Genomic DNA, 20,849 nt, shown 5'->3' with positions numbered 1-20,849 from the left:
TATATATAAGGTGATATTTGTAAATCAATACACCGATCATGTGGACCGATTAGATTCCTAAAATTTTAATTGATGCATCAACTAAATGGTCACATGTATGTTTGTTATAAACTCACGACCAGAAGTTTGTGAGATTATTTTTAAGAGCTCATTTTATATATATTATTATCAATTTAATTTATATGCACCGTCGGTGTAAAGTTATTTTGCACATGCGTCCAATAATATACCGACACATCATGTATGGTAATTAAAAACACATGATGTGTCACATTCATTAAATGATGTGACAACGCGTCATTAGATGTATGTGTAAAAAAAAAATTACACCGACGGTGCACAGCAATTAAACTCTATTATTATAGAAAGTATTTGATAAGTATCATATGTTAATTGAAATTTATACTGAACATCTTGTAGAATATGTTCATACAAACAAAAAATTATGGACTTGAAGATCCATTCTTTAGACATCTAAAGTTAATTACACGACCGATATTTACGAGATCATAACTTCTAAGTTATAGTTGGGAACACTCAAACATGTATGTTGAGATATTAAATAGCATCATGCCAACAAATTATTATATACATAAGTTCTCCCCTAATTTATTTGAATTTTGGTTTATAAACCTAATTTCCCATATCTGAACATTTTTGGATGTGTTGGGTACGTCTCAATTGCTCCAATATAATGCATTTAAATGGGTCGTAAAAGAATATTGGGAAAATATATTTGATATAACTCTTCATCCCTTATAAATTATATTGAGCCAATAATTAGGGACTTGTTTATAGCCCAGAAGGCTAATTTTCAAGTGATGAATTAGTTTTCCCAATATTAGGGGGAGGGAATAAGCAGCTAAAAAATATGAACCAAAAGTTCAAATGAATTACTTGAAATAAATTATTATTATTATCTCATCTTGATCCTCATATAAAATAGCTTGAACCAAATGTTCAAAAGATAACTCATTTGCAAAGTTTGTGAAATCAATCAATAGCTGCTAATGCTCCGATAAAAATGAATGTCCCTGTCGGACAATCTAATATTGCAAATGATTCTTAACCACGCTTGAAGCATGGTAAGCAAATCGGTTTCAAAGATAAAAATCCTCAAATAAGATAAGGAGCTAAAAAGAAAGATGACCCAAGGGAGGATATGAAAAAAAATTTGAAAAAAATATTTGACATAATTAATTTTTCAGTTCCAGAAGAACTCATCAGGTACCTGTAATTTATTAAAACAAAGAGATCTCAATAAATTATGTCATGAATAAAATACGATGAAACCGAGATGAAGTCAACGTTGACAATATTTTTGCACATAATAAAGCGCTATATGTGATAAATGACAATGAGGATCATAAATCAAAGTCTATTAAGGATTATAGACAATGAAATGATCGACTAAATAGATAGACGCAATTGATACAAAATTAAACTAGCTTTGCAAAGCGGAATGTTTTTGGACCAGTAGTCCATTCCATCCGCAGATGGAAATAATTCGATATGAATAAATTTTCAAGAGAAAAATAATGAAAATCAAATATTTAGAGTTTGAATTGTTATTCAAGTATATTGATAAATGTCTATCATTGATTTTCAAGAAGCATATTCACCTAAAGTGAATTCCAAAACTTCTTTGTAATTAATTAAGTTGAGTAGCATATGAAATACTCAATTTATGTGAAATATGTGTTTTAACGTATTTGACTGGCTCACTTGATAATGATGATTATATGAAAATCCCATAAGGATTTAATTTTCGTAAGACACATATATATTGGAGAGATGACTTAATAAATATGAATAAGTCTCCTTATATACTAGAGCAACATCTATATGCATGTTGTATAATATTCTTGTTGAATATTTCCAAGTGAGAAATATGAAAATGACAATTTGTTCATTTTAAGAAAATAATAAATTTGATATATTTAAGATTTATGTCGATGATAAAAATATGACCAAGAGACTCATGAAGAGCTTGAGATATTGTCATTTCTTACAAAATAAGTATTTGAAGAATGCTTCGTGAATCGTGAACCTTATATAAAACATGATTCTATATTGTTGTAAGTTCATCAATAGTGAATTACTAATTGGTCCCGAAGTACCATATATCAAATGATAATATATTTGTTGAAGAAATATAATTTGCTATAAATATTATCAGAACTCCTGAAGAGATTCTGAAATTTGTAGATTAAAGAAATATGTTGGATGCGCAAAGTTTATTTGGAATCGCAAATTTATAATAAAATTATATAGCAAAAGTATTAAAACAGTTTGACATGAACAAATCTGTTGTGTACTAAAATGGTTGAGATGTCATTTGATATGAAGAAAGATCGTGTAATGCCTCAAGAAAAATGATGAACAATTTGAATTGGTCCTGAAGTATCATATCTTAATTCAATTAAGGACACTGATATACTTTACTATATATAATTATACATGTCGTGATATTTTATTCAGCTAACACAGATATTGGAACAAAGTCAAGCATAATATTTATACCTTAAAGAAACACCAATATCATCCAATCATGTGAAGATTTCAGCACTACATCAAGCAAGTTGAGAAGGCGTTTTTGTCGAGGTCTGTAATTCAACACATACAAGAAACTTGATGTTTTTATTACAAAAGGATGGTTCATGCAACAATTCAATATGAAGATAATATTGGACGCACTGCTAATTTGGAGAAGAACATAATAAAGAAGATATGACTGATCATTCTACAAAGTCAACTTTTGATCAACTAGTACACAAGATTATTTGGTTTTTCATCTCCCGTATAATTGTCTTTATGAGGGGGAGACACAAATATGTACTGCACTCTTTTTTCCTTCACCATGGTTTTATCCCACTGGGTTTTCCTGGTAAGGTTTTTAATGAGGCAGTTCACACACAATTGATGATGTACTCTTTTTCTTTCACTAGGACTTTTTTTTTCAATGAATTTTTCTCTAGTAAGGTTTTAACGAGACATATCTTTAATGCACATTCAAGGGGGAGTGTTATGAATAATATGTAATGAATGCCCATTATTGTATAGGTTTTCTTGTCCCCTAAATGTGTCATATAAATAGGACCCCTTTGTTACAATGTAATATACACCTTGAAGTATAATGATATAATACAAGAGTTTATTCTCTCTTCTTTTTCTCTCCTTCATCTCTTCTCTTCTATATTCTTCCTCATGTTTAGAATAGTTCATAACAATTTTCGGTTAGTTTGTAATCTGGCTTTTTTTAGCTAAATACTTTTTGACTTAACATGGGCGGGTTTAACTGACTTAAATTTTATTTTTTTGGTTTACACTTAAAAATCATTTTTAGGGGTGTATTAGATTGAGATTTTATGAGACAATTTTGGCAAAAAAAAGTCTTGATGATTTTATGAGATTTTATTGAACTATATTGATTTTGTGAGATTTTAAAACTTTTTTTACAAATACATTTTTACAATCAAGATTTTTAACACATGATTTGAATGGATTTTGAGAGATTTTTTTCAAAAGATTTTTTTACAATCAAGATTTCATAACACTTTATATATTATGAAACTTTTAAAATAATCAATAAATTTTTAAAAAAAAATTATATTTTTTTGGGAATCCAAAGATTTAAAAAAAAAACCTTACATAAAAAAATTTGTTTGCCGTTGTATTTAATCAAAACTTTGTAAAAAAGATGTAGAATTTGTTAAAATATTTTTTTGCAAAAAAACATATTTGATAGGTAAAGAAAAAGAAGAATAAGAAAACGGTTATAATGATGATGAAAGTAAAAAGTTTTGAAGAGTTTGGAAAATTCTCAAGGCTTTTGGGGAGATTGTTGAAAAAGTGAACAAACAAAAGAAGAAAAAACTAGGTGCAGTGATGATGAACTGCGAAAGTAATAAAAAAGAAGAAGAAATTTGATACAGTGATGATGAAAGTAAAAAGTCTTGGAGAGTTCAAAAAAGTCTCAAGGCTTTTGGTGAGATTGTTGAAAAAGTTTGTCAAGTGTATTTTCAACTAAAAAGTCTCTCAAAATCCATTCAAAATAAAAATTCATCAAAATCGGTAGACTTTTTGAATACCAATAAACATTTTAAAAGTAGGAACAAATCTCAATTGAATACCAACGGATTTTGTTGCCTAAAAAAAAATATTATTTGTCTTGATTGAATACCACAAGATTTATTTAACTTTTTTAAAAGTTTTGATTGAATACCTCAAGATTTTTTTGTCATAAAAAAAATCTTTTAAAATCCCATAAAATCTCAATCCAATACACCCTTATAGTTTGTAATCTGACTTTTTTTTTAGCTAAATATTTTTTTTTGTAGAATCTAAGTTGCTAAAAAAAAAAACACAATTAGAATTTTTTAACGACGGTTAGAAACAATTAACGCGTAAGAATTGTTTATCGAACGGTTAAAATCAATTAACGAGTCGACACAATAAACTTCCCTTATTCCTTATCCTATATAATATATATTTTCTGTTTACCCTATTTTACAGTTTCACAATAATAATAATAATAATTAATAATAATATTCTAACCTAAAATATCACCGCCGCAAGTTACCCTTCTATTTCTTGTCGCCACCGCAAAATTCCAGTTTCGCAAATTCAAACCTAATCGGAGAGTTTACGATTCATCAAAACAACCAAAGAGTAGAAAAAACAATGGTGAACCAGATCGAACAGACGAAGATGATGTGGGGAGAATTGGAAGAAGACGAGAATCTCGATTTTCTTTTACCGCCATGTGATGTGATAGGACCTGATGAAAACGGAATCAAAAAAGTTATTGAATACAAATTCGATGATGATGGTAATCAGGTTAAGATTACAACAACCACTCGCACTCGCAAAGTTGCTAACGCGCGTGTTAGTAAACGCGCCGTTGAACGTCGCTCTTTGCCTAAGTTTGGAGATGCTGTTCAGGAAGACGTTGGTAGCCGTCTTACTATGGTTTCTACTGAAGAGATCGTTCTTGAACGCCCTAAGCCGATTGGTATATATCTCTCTCGTTTCGTTTTTTTGTTTGTGTATTGAAACCCTAAATTTTGGTGTTGGTGGATAACAAATTATTTGATTGATTTCAATTTCAAAATACAACAATATGTTAAAATAGTACCGAATTGAAAATATGAAGGAATTAGGGTTTCAAATGATGGTAGTTTTGTCACCGCATAGTTTAGCAGAATTTGAACAAAACGTTATATTATTGGTCTGGGACATGCTATTTGCTATAAACGTGGTAGATGACCAACGATAGGAAAGTCGAATTTGAACAAACAATACTGAATGTTGCTTGCTTGCTTGATTCTCGATATTACTGAGAATCATGATCAAGCATGACAATGCTGAATGCAGGTTGCTTGCTTGATTCTCAATATTATGGAGAATTATGATCAAATATTGGTGATGTGATCCCATTCATGTTTTTAAATTCCTGTAAATGAGGGTTTAGTATAAATTGTGCACTTTAAATTGAAACTATGAATTGTTTTTTTGTAGTTAATTTATTGTTATTCGATGTAAGAAACAATGCTCAATTTTATAGGTGGGAATTTATGCAAATGCGGTCAATTTCACGTGAATGCTTGTATATATGTTCATGATTAAACAAAATAGAAGTTAATTCTAACACATTATTGGATTGAACTTCTCAATAAAAATAATTATTGTATTGTGGTCTATTTTGCATTTGTGTTGCTATCATTTGCTTGAAATTCTTTACTTTGGATGATAAATTACCATGGGATGTCTTAGTATATGATAATAAGGACTTTGTTTGGGTGTCTTGATTTCCCTTTCAATTAGTCTATCAAATATCATGATATTTAATGGTAACTTTGTATCTGCAATTGTTTACAGGTTCCCAAAAGGAGGTGGCAACGGCTGACCCACTTGCTACAACAGGTGCTGTTCTTATGCAGTGCAGGAATTGTGGGAAGAAGGGTGACCATTGGACTGCAAGGTGTCCAAACAGAATCTCACAACCAGATGAGGTATTCGTTGATAATGATAAGCCTGCAACATCAAATGCGCCTGGTTCCGGTTCGGGTAAGTATGTACCTCCTTTCGCTCAACCTGGTGCAGGTAAGACACCATCAGACATAAGGCGGAGGAATGATGAGAATTCTGTGCGGGTAACCAACCTCTCGGAGGACACTACTGAGCCTGATTTGCATGAATTATTCCGTCCTTTTGGTTCTGTCAGCAGAGTCTATGTTGCTATTGATAAAACTACTGGCATGAGTAGGGGGTTTGGCTTTGTCAACTTTGTCAACAGGGAAGATGCTCAGAAAGCTATCAGCAAACTCAATGGATATGGCTACGACAATCTCATTCTGAAAGTTGAATGGGCCACCCCAAGAACAACCTAAATGTCAGGCGCATTCAAGTTTTGTCCCCTTTTCTTTAGAATGGTATTTTTGAAGGTCTACTAGTACCTATTTTTGTTATATTTGAATCTTGAACCATTTGTTTCCCTTGAGATGATTTATTTACTATTTAAAAACCTTAGTATGATGGTTGTATTACATTGTTCATAGGGTGCCATTCTGCTCCTTTTTATATTACATAAACAGATGATTATGTGAAATGTTTTTATCAATTTTCTTCTTCAAATCATAGTTTTCTTTCCCCCTACTGGTGTTTCAGTCGAATGAAAGTTGTTATTTGCTATGAAGCACAGACACTTCTAATATGCTTAGGCGTGTCGCGATGTCCGACACGTGTTGGTGTTCGACACTTGTATGACACTCGTACGACATGTGTCGGATAGCTCAGATTTGTGTCAAAAAAAAAATAGTTTTGACACTCCTTTGATCGGTGTTCGACACGTGTAAGACACTCGTACAACACTGTGTCGGTGTTCATGTCGTGTCGTTGTGTCCGTGTCGGAGTATGTGCTTCATAGGTTATTTGTCTCTTTGCTTGCGTTGTTGTTTTCTACTTGGTATTTTTAGTTAAGATAGCTACTTTTGCACAAACACACCTCTTAGGTTGTATAATGTTGGAGAGCTGATCCTCTCGTGGGCTACATTGTATAATTTTTTATTATGTTCATCTCTCTCTTTCTACCGTCTCTCTCCATAGCATGAGCTTTCACCACCACTTGCAATCTCTATTTTCTCATCCACGCCCAAATTCAATTTTCCATTAGATTTATTCTTTTTTTTTTTTCTTTGTGTGTTGTTTAGAATTTCATCCACACCTAGATTTAGAGAAAAAGAGAAGGAAAATGGTATCCAAGGTTGTATAAAGAAAAAATGATGGGGAAAAACATATGTATCCACATTTATTTTTTAATTGCCCTGTTTTTGGTTCAAGTTAGTTTGATGTAGTGAAATGGTTGGGTCTCTAGATTGCTTTTCCTCATAATGTGTTCAATCATGCCAATCTTTTGCTGTTTAACAATAGTCTTTTTAAAACTTGTCATCTCAGTTTGGTTTTTGTTTCACAATTAAGATCCTAATTAAGATCCATCCAGAGATTCTGAGAAATTTTAGTTAATACCCACTAATTTGACTCAACATAAAAAAGATATTAAATAAATATACTGCTCAAAATCCACATATTGAAAGAACGATTTCTATCTTAACGAAAATGTTGCAACCTAACAAATTGAGGAAAAATCATGTAATCAAGGTGTGATAGATCTTTAGGCCATAGAGATTAACCATTTGAAAGATCTATATCAAATCTTCAGTGGTCACAACGATTATCCATTTGAAAGATCTACTCGCGCTCCAAATTGATCTATTGCAGTCCTGCTTTGTTTTGTACTCCTAAGGATCGATACCTGGAACATACCACAATGTAAAAGCATTGCTCTCAGAAAGTTAGCTCTGAAGATAAACAAGATGCAGAAGTGTACACATGCTAAATGAGAAACATCTTTGATAAACCAAAAACACCATACAAAAATATTTCAAAGCTATTTGGAAAACCATGTGATGATTTCTAACTTAGCATAATCAATGACGATGATATATATTAATTATTAATAACTATTCATTTTTCATGATGGAAAATCACAGTTGTGATTATGCTACCTTAGGCCGTTGCATAGAGCTTCCAAAATATCCTACTCCGAAAGACAAGGAAGTGTATGCAGCTGCAATTTCTACTGCTTTTAATCTTGGTTTTCCTTGATCCTATAGAAAATGAAATTAAGTAATATATTCTCAAAACTATTGACTGGAAAAGTTGAATAAACTCACTACAATAGATGTATTTGACTGCACAACCAATATCCCTGCGCTGCTATCAGTACCACATCTACTGCTATCCTCGGCAACAGAGCGTAAAACTTTAGTGCAAGCGGAGGCAGCACCAGACTGTGAGCTGAAGGAAAATGAATATCAGAAAAATCTAGTGCATGCGAGTAATCCTATAGAGCATAAAAAAACAAATTAGACAAAGAAAATTGAAAACCGTTTATAAATGAGACAGTTATACATAGACATTGAAACAATGCACTCCCTAGCTGCAAATCCTTTCATTAGGTGCTCTCCAGCACCAGAGACACAACAACCAGCCATGAATGGAGCCCCAAAGGGACCTTTTGACGACGCCCAACAACCTGAACCATACATTGCCGCTAGACCTACTCGTCCACTAACCTGTTCAATATTTTGTATGTATATAATTATGAGTAATCAATAATCACATTCCACTTTAATATGCAAATGGGAGCACTAGAAGAAAAGCAAACCAAGAAAACCATTATGCACCTTTAGAGCAATACCACCACTAGAGGCTCCAGATGCTACATTACCCTCATCGTCTACACAAATAACCCCAACGGTATCCATTACTTGATCTTCCAAAGCATTATCTGCATCATAAGGGAGCGTGGCTTTGGCATCATAAAGTTCATAAGGGGGTGCCATGCTGGTGTAACAGTTTAAGGCTTGGAAATAATAAGATGCTGCTGAAGATAAAAAAAATTCTTCTCATGAATTACAATTATAAAATTTGTTTTTCAATTACCTTTCTTCATACAAGCACCAGCACTTAAGCATGAGAGAATCAATACACTTAGGTGCAAAATGCATTTATAACATTGACAGAGGAAAATTTTACAGTTCAAAGTAGTTAAAAGTCTAAAGGTTTAAATATATCCTGTCTTTACAAATATAGCAATATTTGGTTTAAGTTTTTGTTAGAACTCTCATGAAGGAAAATTGCCTTTGGTCAGTTTAGTAGTAGTTATGATTTTAAGTGGCAGTTATTGTTTTATTAATTAATGAATCATGTTTGTAAATTGTGTGCTGTTAGTTAAGAATAAATAGGCAAAGGGGAAGACATAGTTAGTTATCTGAGCATATTTGAGTGTTTATTTGGAAAGGGAGTGGTCCAACTCCAAGGCTCTCAAATCTTTGGTAGGAACTGTGTCTTTTTCTGTCTATTCTGTATAACATTTCATTCCTATTCAAGTCAGTAATTGTATGTTCTATTTCTGATTGGGAACCTTTTTCCAGAGAGTTGTTATTCAGTGATTTATTATATTCGTACCAGTCTCTATCGGGGTAATTTTCCTTCCTGCAAAGTTAGATCTGTTTTACTTTTAGTCCATGTTGTCACTTTCCATTAAAATATAATAATGTGGTTCTAGTTGGCGCAGCTGAGTCAGACTAAGTCTAATGAACACATGTGGCATGTTGAGTTAGATATTAAGTCATGTTAAGTTATTTTTTAAAAACAGTTCAACAAAAATATGGGTTGAGTCTATCTTCTTCTAAACCCGAAAATCCCATCCACAACCCAACAAACTCCACCAGCTTTTTCGAAATCCAGAAACCCGTATCAATATCACCTTCATCATCGATTAAAAAAGATATCATGATCATCACTCCGTAGTCGTCCTTCTAAATTATTTTTAACAATAATAACGATACACAAAAATCATTCTAAACTATGAGTACTACATTATAACAATAAACCAAAATCATTCTAAACTACTTCCATTATAACAATAAACCAAAATCAGTCAAAACTACTATTACACTATACGAATACACAAAAAATATGTGAATGCGGTTGCCAAACCTCCATCGTGAAGGAAGGGCTGTGTGAACTAGCACGGTTCAAACACTATGGGGAGAGAGAGGAGTGAAGACAACTTCAGTGTGGGAGAAAGAACGGTGTGGAACCCTAATCCAATTTTAGTTTTGTTTAATAAAATCTTAAGCTAAAATAATAGGTGAGATATTGATAAGAATTAAGTGTTGAGTCGTCAACTACCAACTCCATATAGACTGTTGTTTGCCACAGCTTTTTTTAATGGAGAAATGACAAGAGACCGAAAGTAAACAATTTTGACTTTGCAAGGAGGCAAAGCAAAGAAAACTTAGAGGGACTGAAACCAAATATCGCTATATTTTTCAGGACTAAACATATATTTAAACCAAGTGTAAATAACGTTATATTTTAATAATATGTTTCCAAAAAATTATTGTCTTTTTTCAGACTTCTCATTTCTTTCAAAACCTTAAAATAGTTTCCATCAGATTTGGCTAATTTGAGCAGTTTCCTTGATTCTTTTGACTGTTTTATTTATTTTTTTTTTGAAACATTTTGACTGTTTTACTTATTATATAAAGATAATGACAATTAGTTGTTGACAGACATGGGTTTGGAAGCACAAAGAATGGGAAGTTTGCTCTTAAATACCTTGCATTTCAGTACTTTGACATGCAGAAGAATTGCCGTCTGGAAGAGAGTTCGCGGTCTTCGATCTAGCAGCTTCAAACATAGATTTGTACTTCATCCATTGTGTTTTTGCCCTTTCTGTGATCAGCCACTGTCATGATATATACTCAAAGTTGTAAGTTTGAAGTGGTATGACTTAATAATAAGTTCATGCACAAAATTTAAATCACGATTGAAAATATGACCTTATTGGCCTCTGCTATACTCGGTGGTAAAGCAATATCCTTAGATTTTGCCCATTCACGAGCCCCTTCCCCCACCAAGAAGCTGCAATAAAGACTTTTTCATGAGTCTAGTGGTAACGAATATATATTGGATACAAAAAACAAAAGGTTAAGTAGTCATTACATTGGAGGCATTCGACCCAGCAATGGAGATCCCATCATTTGCTCTTTGGCCAATAAAGCAGCAATTTGTATAGCATTTCGTACACCTGGTCTATAATTAATGGAATAAGTACATAGAAACATGACCAAAGAAAATGAAAGTAAATTGCAAAATGAAAGCAATATCCCATCCACAAGTTATTGATAAGTTAAAATTTAAAATATACTCAGTTTATACAATGTGAAAGATGAGATATAACATATTTTTCGTGAAGATGGTAAAAATGTGAAAGTGAAAAAGAATGAGACATAATGGCATCCGTATACACTTTCATTTTCCAGCTACTAAACCAATTCAATAACATTAACTAATAAGCATGTAAAATCTTTAGATACAAGATTTAAGTGTCATGTTCCATAGCTCAAGACTTTTCCAGATTATGTAATGTCAACTTAAAGTAAGTACCTGGCACAGCACCAACAGCGCCAAAAGCTCCAGATTTTCCATCCATAACACTGGCATCACACTCAACACTACCATTTTCTGTCAAATTAGAGCCTCTCCCTGCATTTGTGCACGGATCATCCTTCAACAAAACAAGCCCACATAAAACTATTATAACAGGACAGGGGAATCAATTCAAAGTTAACCAAAGCATCATCATAACCATCTTCATCATAATAATAATAATAGCAAAAGAGATCAATTTCTCTGCACTGACGGTGTAAAACTTTTTAACACATGCAGCCAAAGCAATAATTGTTGGCAGTAAAATGATAGTAATTATGCAGAGTTAATTGATACCTCCAAGAGTTGAATAGCGGCGACAACAGCATCTAAGCAGAGGCCTGATCCCCGTTGAAGAACAGAAGCGGCAGCGAGACAAGCGCGGTTCATGGCGGATCGGAGAGATTTGTGATTGGAAGGAGAGTGGTAACCGGCGCCAACGTGAACAGCAACGAAGAATCTCTTTGCATCTTCACTGCCGGCGACGGTCACACCATCCATTTTACTCTCTCAATTTGGCGGCCTATCTTTTCTATTTCAATAAATACTCCAATTTTCTGTTTTTTTTCAAGTTATTTTCGTATATATATTTCTCACAATAAAATCATAGAAAAATACTTCTTTTTTTTTTTTTTTTTTATAAGTTTATCAAATTTTATTTTTTTTGTTACAATATTGTTACTAAGTTTATGCCACAGTTAGTATCGGGACTAATATCAATTCCGCAGTTATTAACCAAATGTCTAATCACATACTAAAGGGGATTAAAACCTTTAGCACTTTAATCAATTTATTGTTGGTACGTTTGTCAAATTTATTGTCGAATATAAAATTTGTACTAACCACCGCTTAATCCCCTTGTTATAAATTTGTTTTTAGGAATATTTAAATGTTAAAGAAAATATATGTTTTGAAGTATAGAAAGAAAATATATATATATATAGAATTTAATTTATATGCACCGTCAGTCTAAAGTTATTTTGCACATGCGTCCAATAATATATTGACACATCATGTATGGTAATTAAAAACACATGATGTGTCATATTCATTAAATGATGTGGCAACGCGTCATTGGATGTATGTGCAAAAAAAATTTACACCGACGGTGCATAACAATTAAACTCATATATATATATATATATATATATATATATATATATGGGGTTTTCTAACTTAGACCCTAGTTAGGTCTAAGTTAGCAAGGTGCACCTTTTGAGTTGGACAAAAATACCCCAATAACTATTAATTAATTAGAAGGGTATAGAAGGGTAGTGATGTCATTGTAACTGTTTTTTTAGCGCGCCCCCCATAGCTCTTCTTTTCGCGCCCCCCATTTCTACAGAACACAATTAGATTTGTTTCTCAAATCAACGCGCCACACGCGCCCCCAAATCGCAACCCAACTCTTCACCATCGCCATCATCATCATCTTCATCATCGTGCAATCACCATCACCATCGCCGAACAAGCTACGCCAATGTTCATCGTCGTGCAATCACCATCACCATCCCAAATATTCGTCTGTTTTCATCTTCAACATCATTCACATAGATAGTTCATGAACGCATACCATCACAATTTCATCTTCAACACTTCATTACTGCGTTTCGTTTGCTATATTGATTAGTTAAATTTATGCGTTTCGTTTCCATCTATGTGATTTCTGCAACAATCATACATGCTCCTGTTTATTTTTTCATGAACAATCATCTATGTGATTTCTGCAACAATCATACATGCGTTTCGTTTGCTATATGTGCATGATTTATGCTCCTGTTTATTTTTGCATGAACTATGAAATTGTGCGTTTATTTTGATTTATGAAATTATGTGATGGTAGAATGGTTTCAGATTGTTGTACTCTGAAACCATTTTGATGGTATAATGGTTTCAGATAATTGATGCATTTTATTTGATCTGTTTTATGGTTTTTTTTGTGATGATTTTGAGTTCATATGATTTTTGAGTTCTGAATTGATATGTTATTACTTTGATATGTTCAGATTTAAACTATAAGATTAGACATGTCGACTGAAGTACGGGATGAAGTTGATATTGATGAAATTGAACTTCTTACAAATGTTGATTTCCCTCAAGCCATTAACATTGATGATTGGATTCCTTGTCAAGGTCAAATTTTTGATAGTGATGATGATGCTTATAATTTTTACTCTTCGTTTGCACAAAGAAGTGGTTTCTCAATTAGACGTCATCACGTTTATAGAAACACTACTGATGAGGGAAATCCACAAACAGTTTACAAAAGAGAGTTCGTTTGCCATCGATCCGGGGTTTCTAAATCAGTCAAAGTTAATGAACTGGAAAGTCAAAGGAAACGGAAAACTTCAAGGTGTAGTTGTAGTGCTAGATTGGTGGTTGCTAAAGAGACAATTGGATCGGAAGAAAAATGGGTGGTAATATATTTCAACAATGTCCACAACCATGATTTGTTAGATGAGAAAGAGGTTCAATTTCTCCCTGCTTATCGTAACATCCCGGTTGTTGACCAAAACCGTATACTAATGATGTATAAAGCTGGTTGTTCCATTAATGTCACAATGAGATTGCTTGAATTAAAGAAAGGAATAGATGTAGGTAGTCTACCATTTATGGATAAAGATATTAGGAATTTCCTTCAAAACCAAAGTGGTATTGACAAACAAAATGATGCTTTAGATGTCTTGAAATTGTGTAAAGGGTTGAAAGAGTTAGATGATGCCTTCCAATATGATTACACAATAGATGAGAATAAGAAGTTGGAACACATTATTTGGGCATTTGGTGATTCAATCCGTGCATATGAATCTTTTGGGGATGTGGTTGTCTTTGATACTACTTATCGAATAAATCGTTATGATATGCCACTTGGAATATGGCTTGGAGTTGACAATCATGGGAATTCAGTTTTTTTTGGTTGTGTTCTATTACGAAATGAGAAGATTTCTTCGTTCACATGGGCTTTAAAGGTAAATATCTATTTAAATTAGATTTGTTATTCAATTCTGGCTTTCATTAAACCACATGGGGATGTGGTTTCATTAAATTGGCTTTTCTTAATTAAACTAATAATTTTTTAAGTAGGTTTCATAGAATGACCGAGATTTAGAGCCTGTTCTTTCAACTAATTGAAGTTTGCCTGAACCTTTTATCACAATTGTACACTGAAACCATTCAACAAGACAAATGGTTTCAGTGTATAACTTACTGAAACCATTTTACAAGAGTAATGGTTTCAGTGTACAAGAGTAATTAGATTTGTGATTCAATTCTGAACTTTGACTGTTAATATCTTATTTCAATATTTTCAGAATTTCCTAGCTTTTGTCAAAGGAAAGAATCCACAAACAATTCTTACAGATCAAGATCCCTCGCTTAAAGAAGCCATTGCAAATGAATTTCCGAACACAAAACATGCCTTTTGCATATGGCACATTTTGGCAAAGTTGCCAAGTTGGTTTTCGTTTGTATTAGGTGCAAGATATAATGACTTTAAATCTGAGTTTTTCAAGGTGTACCATTTAGATTGTGAAGATGATTTTGAACAATATTGGAAATCCATGGTTGCACAATTTGGTCTAAGTAACGATATACATATTAAATTGTTGTATTCTCTTCGCCAACGTTGGGCTCTAGCTTATTTGAAGGACTTTTTTTTTGCTGGGATGACAACAACTGGACGTTCGGAATCGATAAATTCATATATAAAACACTTCTTGGATGCCAAAACAAGTTTGACTGATTTTATTACTAGGGTATGAACTTAACTTTTTTTTTTATGCAAGTTATGATCTTACTCAAGTACTCTGTTTCAGTATTGACTATATCATTGGATAAAAGTACTGAATTGGTGTTAAAGTAATGATCCTACTAAGTTATGATCTTACTCAACTATTGTTGTATTTTTGGTAGGTTGGTGTTGCTGTCCAAATTAGGAATCAAGCTGGAGAGGAAGCAAGAATGCGTCAAAAGTATCATAATCATCTACTTAAAACAAGTTTTCCAATGGAGGAACATGTTGCATCTATACTCACACCTTATGCTTTTGGGTTGATTCAAATTGAGATTGAGTTATCTACAAAATACGCTGCAACTGAAACAAACAGTGGCTCTTTTATTGTGAAGCATCACACCAAAGATGATGGAGGTCGTCTTGTAACTTGGATAGAAGGTCAAGAATCAATTCGTTGCTCTTGTAAGGAATTTGAGTTTTCTGGAATATTGTGCAGGCATGCTATTCGAGTGCTTCTAATGAAAAATTATTTTCACATACCTTCAAAGTATCTTCCTTTTCGATGGAGACGTGAAAGTTCATTGATCCCAAAATCTAGTCACATAGTAAACAACAATGATGTCTCCTCTGCTGAGTTTCATTCTCTGATTCAATGTATTGAATATGAATCTTTAAAAACAAAAGAACGGAAACAAATTGCTACTAAAGGGTTGGAGGATCTTATCCGAGAGATAAAAGGAATGTCCGAAAGTCATGAAGATCAAATTGGTTTGGAAGTTGTTCCAAATAATGATGAATGTGATGTTGGAATTCCAGTTAGAACTAGAAGCAAAGGTCGACCAAAAGGTTCAAAGGCAAAAGTAGTAGTTGAAGTTGTTTCAAATAATGATGAATGTGATGTTGGAAATCCAGTTAGAACCAAAAGCAAAGGTCGACCAAAACGATCAAGGCCAAAAGGAGGAGTTGAAGCTGCAACCAAGATTCGCCATTGTCATATTCCGAATTGTGGTGCAACCGGCCATGACACACGGAATTGTCCAAACAAAAGGAAACATAATGACATATTGCCTAATGAATCACCTAATGAGTAAGTTTTACTTGAATGAAAATAATGAATTGTTGTTTTTTTTCAATGCTAATATTGACTGTTTGTTTTTCTTATGATAGGTTCAAAAAGGGTTGGAGAAATTCATCTAATTAATAGTCAAAAAAGGCTTCGAGGATGTAATGGATAAAAGTGATGATAGTAATTCAACAGAGATGTGTTTCATGTTTTCTGGTGTGGGAGTAGTAGCTATAATACAATGATATAGTGTTGACTATATCATTGGATAAAAGTACTAAGTTGCTTTTCATTAACTAGTCTTATAGTTCTCTTTAATTGATGTAATGAGATGTTAAAGTTTGTTTTATTGGTATCATAATATGTTCAAGTGTTATTTTTTTAATTGGCCGAATATGAATATGATGTTAATGTTTTGGTATGCTGTTAAATTTTGTATAATGTTATGAAACCATTTAACTGTAATAATGGTTTCAGTGTATAACGCTATGAAACCATTTAACTAGAAAAATGGTTTCATTAAAGTAATACGTTTTTCTTGAAACAGATATACCCATGACTAGCATGACTAGCTTTTAAACATTAAACTAGCTATGAAACCATTTAACTGTAATAATGGTTGTAGCTAAAATAAATACTAAAATTATGTATAATGCTATGAAACCATTTAACTGTAATAATGGTTTCAGTGTATAACGCTATGAAACCATTTAACTAGAAAAATGGTTTCATTAACCTAATAGTTAAAAAGAAAGAGTTATATATTTTAATGACAGAAAAGAGAGAAGATATAAGAGGTTCAGAATATATCAAAAAGAGCGAAAATACTAATTATAAGTGGCAAAAAATAATAGTAAATTCTGTTAAGCAAGCAACTATCAAGAGTTGTAACAAAGTGCACTTATTCCAAAACCAGTAAATACCACCCCCAAACTTTAGTAAAAAAAAAAGACATGCTCAAATTTGACCATTGAAACTATGTGTGTGACAGACGGCAGTCCCCGACACAAACACAAACAACCTCAATCTGAAACAACTACATTAGTAAGAAATTCAAACAACCTTTACTAAAGCAACACATTGCAGCCTCCAACAACCTTTAAACAACTACATTAGTTATACATAATCCAGAAATTCAAATTCAGAAATTCAGACATCATCCTAGCTTTTGAGTCAGTTCTTCACAGTAAGAAGTTGCATTCTTTTCCACTTTTTGTCTTATTGAATTGCTGGAGTCGGTTAAAATTGTGGACAATATCCCAATTCTGAAGTCCATCACCCTTGCAATTTTGTCTCGCTTTCCGAGTTGGCTCCAATTTTTGAAAGACTCCATTTGGGTGTAATGGTCACCTTGCCATTCTTCAAGGAACTTCATGCAGAAGACTCCACAATTGTCTTTATCAATTTGAGTTGGCATTCTTGGAGATTCCCAACTAAATTTGCTAAAGTGGAAAGGCAATGGCATTTTTTTATGAGTATACAATCCTATAAGAAATGCATTCACCTCCTTCAACCATACATCAAACATCTTTTTGTATATATTTGGTGGGTCCAAATCCAACTTATCTCCATACATGCTGTTTAGGAATTGGAATCTGTGGCTTTTCAAATTGACAACAAAGCACACATAATGACTCCCTGGATTGCCAATCAATACGGGCGTCATGATCTGTTTAAAAGCACACAAAATATATTAGGATGCTTAAAAAAATGGAACAAAATTGAGCAGATAACTCAAACTGGAAGTTTGCCTGAACTTTTTAAACACTGAAAGAATCACAAAACTGGAAGTTTCTAGTATGATATATTTTAGTAACTTAAAAAAAAGGAACAAAATGGAAGTTTGAACCTAATAGTTTAATATATTAGGTTGGGTCTTGCACCCTAAAAGTGGCGTAGTTTGAGTTAACAAAGTACAAATAACATGTAAAATCTAAGACATGTAAACTAAAATATATCATACTAGAAACAAGAATAAACATCTTTTTTTTCCCTGAATCAGAAGACTCACAGCTAGCCCCTAAATCTAAGGTTTATTAGCAATGATTTATGTACTTACTTATTGCCACATCTAAACTGTAATTTTAATTAGAAGGTACTACAATTGCAAGTGTTTAACTAAACTAGATGCATAACCAGAACTGATTACTTAAATGTATTAATTAGAACTTGGTAAAGATTACCTTTAATTAACCATAAGATTAAACCGTAAGATATTGAAACCATTTAATAAGACTAATGGTTTCAATGTATAACTTATTGAAACCATTTAACAAGATTAATGGTTTTATTGTATAACATATCCAATGAAACCACTAGTATATCCAACGAAACCACTAGTGTTGTTAAATGACTTCAATAATTAACCCATTAGTTTGGTTAATTATACACAATTGACATTTAATAGACTTTTTCATAATTAAAGCAACTAATAGTCGGGGAAGGACTTACGTATTCCAGACTTGTAGGGTCAATTTTCTTCCAATCCATGTACTTGAACCATTTCAGTCTTGCAATGAAGTTATTGAAAGCAGCTGGTTGCTCTATTTCCAGTGCATCCGGTCTTTCCATGTATTGCTGTTTATATGAAATGAGTAAAATCAATTCCAAAAAAACTTAAAAGTAAGTAAACTATTAATATTCATGGAATATAATCCGTACATGATTGATATATCGTGTAACAAGCCTTGTCATTTGTCCTTTTCGTTGCCTCCAATTCAAGTAATTTACCCAACTATTTACAACAAAGCAACTGATCCATTCATCTTTGTTTAGAGTCCATAACTCTTTCCGTTGTAGAGAGAAGTCATGTGATTTGGAGTAGTAGAGAATTTCCTCCCTATATAATTATTAAGCAGTTAGGATTTGTAGTCACCTATTCTAATCACAATATTTTAAAATGATTTTGACTTACTCATCAATTGAACTGCTCCATGCATAGGTGCATATATCCTTCTGCAATTTAGTTGCAGTTGACTCGTAGATAGTAGTATCATATGGGCTTGTAAGGTACTTTGATTTCTTCACAGCTCGTCTACGTTCAGGATATGTGCGATCCTCCTTTTCATTCTTCCTCTTCACTCTAGTTGGCTTAACAGTGTCCTCTTGACTCAAGTCAATGATTTCATCAACCAACACCGTCCTTAACGGAGTTGCCCTGCCAAATAAATGTCATAGCTGTTATTTTGCAGAATTGTGGAGAATTTAATTAATGAAACCATTTTTCTAGTTAAATGGTTTCATAGCGTTATACACCGAAACCATTATCATAGTTAAATGGTTTCAGAGCTATTTTAATGTTTAAAAGTTGGTCTTGTGTATATCTGTTTCAAAAAAATCTATTAGTATAATGAAATCATTTCATATAAAGCAACTGTTGCTTCTTACTCTACAACAACTTCTTTATAGTATTCTGATGATGCATCAAAATACTGTGGATACTGCAGTATTGTTTCTTGTGTAACAGAGAGTGGTGGTTGTGGTCCTTGCCCATCATCTGCTTCCTCATCATCTGCAGTATTGTTTCTTCTTTTAACTGATGCTTTATACCTTAGACTTTTTTTACCAACATTTCCCTCATCAGCTCCACATCTGACATCCTTCTTGTCATCCTTCTTGTCATCCTTCTCATCCTTCTTTTCATCATTTTTCTCACCCTTCTTCTCATCGGCATTTTCATCATTTTTCTCCATCCTGAAACAAGTGTTAAAGATATGGTATAAGATGTTAGAATATTATCTAAGGATATTCTACAAAATATAAATTTTATAATATTCCTTAATATTCTACCATTTATCAAGACTAATGGTTTCAGTATATAACTTACTGAAACTACTTATATTTAAAAAAAAAACTGAAACAAAATACTAGTCATTACTTACCCTGCATCAATATTTGCCTGCTCATTTCCAACTTTTTGTTCATCTGCCCCATCTTTACCCTCAGCTAACCTTCTTTCCAATATTTCAGCAGCTCTATTGTAGACCATTATACAGGACCTACAGTGATTAAGATGCATCGGTGCCTGTATACAAATAATTATTAACATAACTGGGTTCACAATACTAATAATTATACAAAATCATAAGAACTCAACCATTATACCATCACAAAAATCATCACAAAAAAAAGCATAAAACAGAACAAATAAAATGTATCAACTATTTGAAACCATTTTGCTGGTATAATGGTTTCAGAGTATAGCTTATTGAAACCATTTAGCAAGATTAATGGTTTCCACATTAATATTCCTTAATTGTTTAATTTCTATCTTTATTTTTCACTCACCGCAGACAATGGACAAGTATCTGTATCAAAGCATAGCACGAGTGGCACTTCATCAGTGTTGTTCAATGTGGTTACACCGGCTGTCAATCCATACTCGAGTCCCATAACGTCGTGGACCTTTTGAATATCTTGGGTTGCCGTCTTTACGTCCCAATCACGAAGTGAGGGTCGTTTGTATCTCCCGGTCAGAAATGGGCTTTTCTT

The 20,849-nt window shown here is 32.8% G+C and overlaps 4 protein-coding genes and 1 long non-coding RNA gene across 10 annotated transcripts; 2 read left to right on the top strand and 3 right to left on the bottom strand.

Moving 5' to 3' along the window:
* The first annotated feature begins 4,506 nt into the window (after positions 1-4,506).
* Positions 4,507-6,630, top strand: LOC123894385 (eukaryotic translation initiation factor 3 subunit G-like). Its single transcript, XM_045944371.1, has 2 exons — positions 4,507-5,014; positions 5,881-6,630. The coding sequence occupies exons 1-2, from the start codon at positions 4,684-4,686 to the stop codon at positions 6,390-6,392; spliced, it is 843 nt and encodes a 280-aa protein (XP_045800327.1). The 5' UTR covers positions 4,507-4,683; the 3' UTR covers positions 6,393-6,630.
* A 910-nt stretch (positions 6,631-7,540) lies between these two features.
* Positions 7,541-12,121, bottom strand: LOC123894383 (putative threonine aspartase). 6 transcript variants are annotated; one of them, XR_006803761.1, is made up of 10 exons: positions 11,860-12,114; positions 11,521-11,641; positions 11,077-11,161; positions 10,914-10,995; positions 10,690-10,819; positions 8,748-8,851; positions 8,473-8,636; positions 8,262-8,351; positions 8,067-8,168; positions 7,541-7,813 (listed from the first exon to the last, which is right to left on the bottom strand). XR_006803761.1 is itself a non-coding variant. In XM_045944368.1 (10 exons), exons 1-10 carry the CDS (start codon positions 12,061-12,063, stop codon positions 7,733-7,735), a joined length of 1,197 nt encoding a protein of 398 aa, XP_045800324.1. In that variant the 5' UTR covers positions 12,064-12,121; the 3' UTR covers positions 7,541-7,732. The 6 variants fall into 6 exon arrangements, 4 of the variants coding, with proteins under 4 accessions (XP_045800324.1, XP_045800323.1, XP_045800325.1 ...); XM_045944368.1 differs by having other exon boundaries at positions 8,235-8,358; positions 11,860-12,121; XM_045944367.1 differs by having other exon boundaries at positions 8,235-8,358; positions 8,449-8,636.
* A 645-nt stretch (positions 12,122-12,766) lies between these two features.
* On the top strand, positions 12,767-16,744 carry LOC123894382 (protein FAR1-RELATED SEQUENCE 11-like). Its single transcript, XM_045944366.1, has 4 exons — positions 12,767-14,531; positions 14,874-15,317; positions 15,475-16,382; positions 16,463-16,744. Exons 1-4 carry the CDS (start codon positions 13,590-13,592, stop codon positions 16,494-16,496), a joined length of 2,328 nt encoding a protein of 775 aa, XP_045800322.1. The 5' UTR covers positions 12,767-13,589; the 3' UTR covers positions 16,497-16,744.
* Positions 16,745-17,281: 537 nt separating this feature from the next.
* Positions 17,282-18,883, bottom strand: LOC123894381. The gene is made up of 2 exons (XM_045944365.1): positions 18,810-18,883; positions 17,282-18,027 (listed from the first exon to the last, which is right to left on the bottom strand). Exons 1-2 carry the CDS (start codon positions 18,846-18,848, stop codon positions 17,515-17,517), a joined length of 552 nt encoding a protein of 183 aa, XP_045800321.1. The 5' UTR covers positions 18,849-18,883; the 3' UTR covers positions 17,282-17,514.
* Positions 18,884-18,898: 15 nt separating this feature from the next.
* On the bottom strand, positions 18,899-19,342 carry LOC123894380. Its single transcript, XR_006803759.1, has 3 exons — positions 19,273-19,342; positions 19,020-19,197; positions 18,899-18,935 (listed from the first exon to the last, which is right to left on the bottom strand). It is a non-coding gene; the product is annotated as an uncharacterized LOC123894380 (long non-coding RNA).
* Between the last annotated feature and the right edge of the window lie 1,507 nt (positions 19,343-20,849).

Source organism: Trifolium pratense, linkage group LG7, assembly GCF_020283565.1.
Source record: "Trifolium pratense cultivar HEN17-A07 linkage group LG7, ARS_RC_1.1, whole genome shotgun sequence".
Classification (NCBI taxonomy): domain Eukaryota; kingdom Viridiplantae; phylum Streptophyta; class Magnoliopsida; order Fabales; family Fabaceae; genus Trifolium; species Trifolium pratense.
Note: the sequence above shows the minus strand (reverse complement) of the source record. Positions and strands in the feature narration are given on the sequence as shown.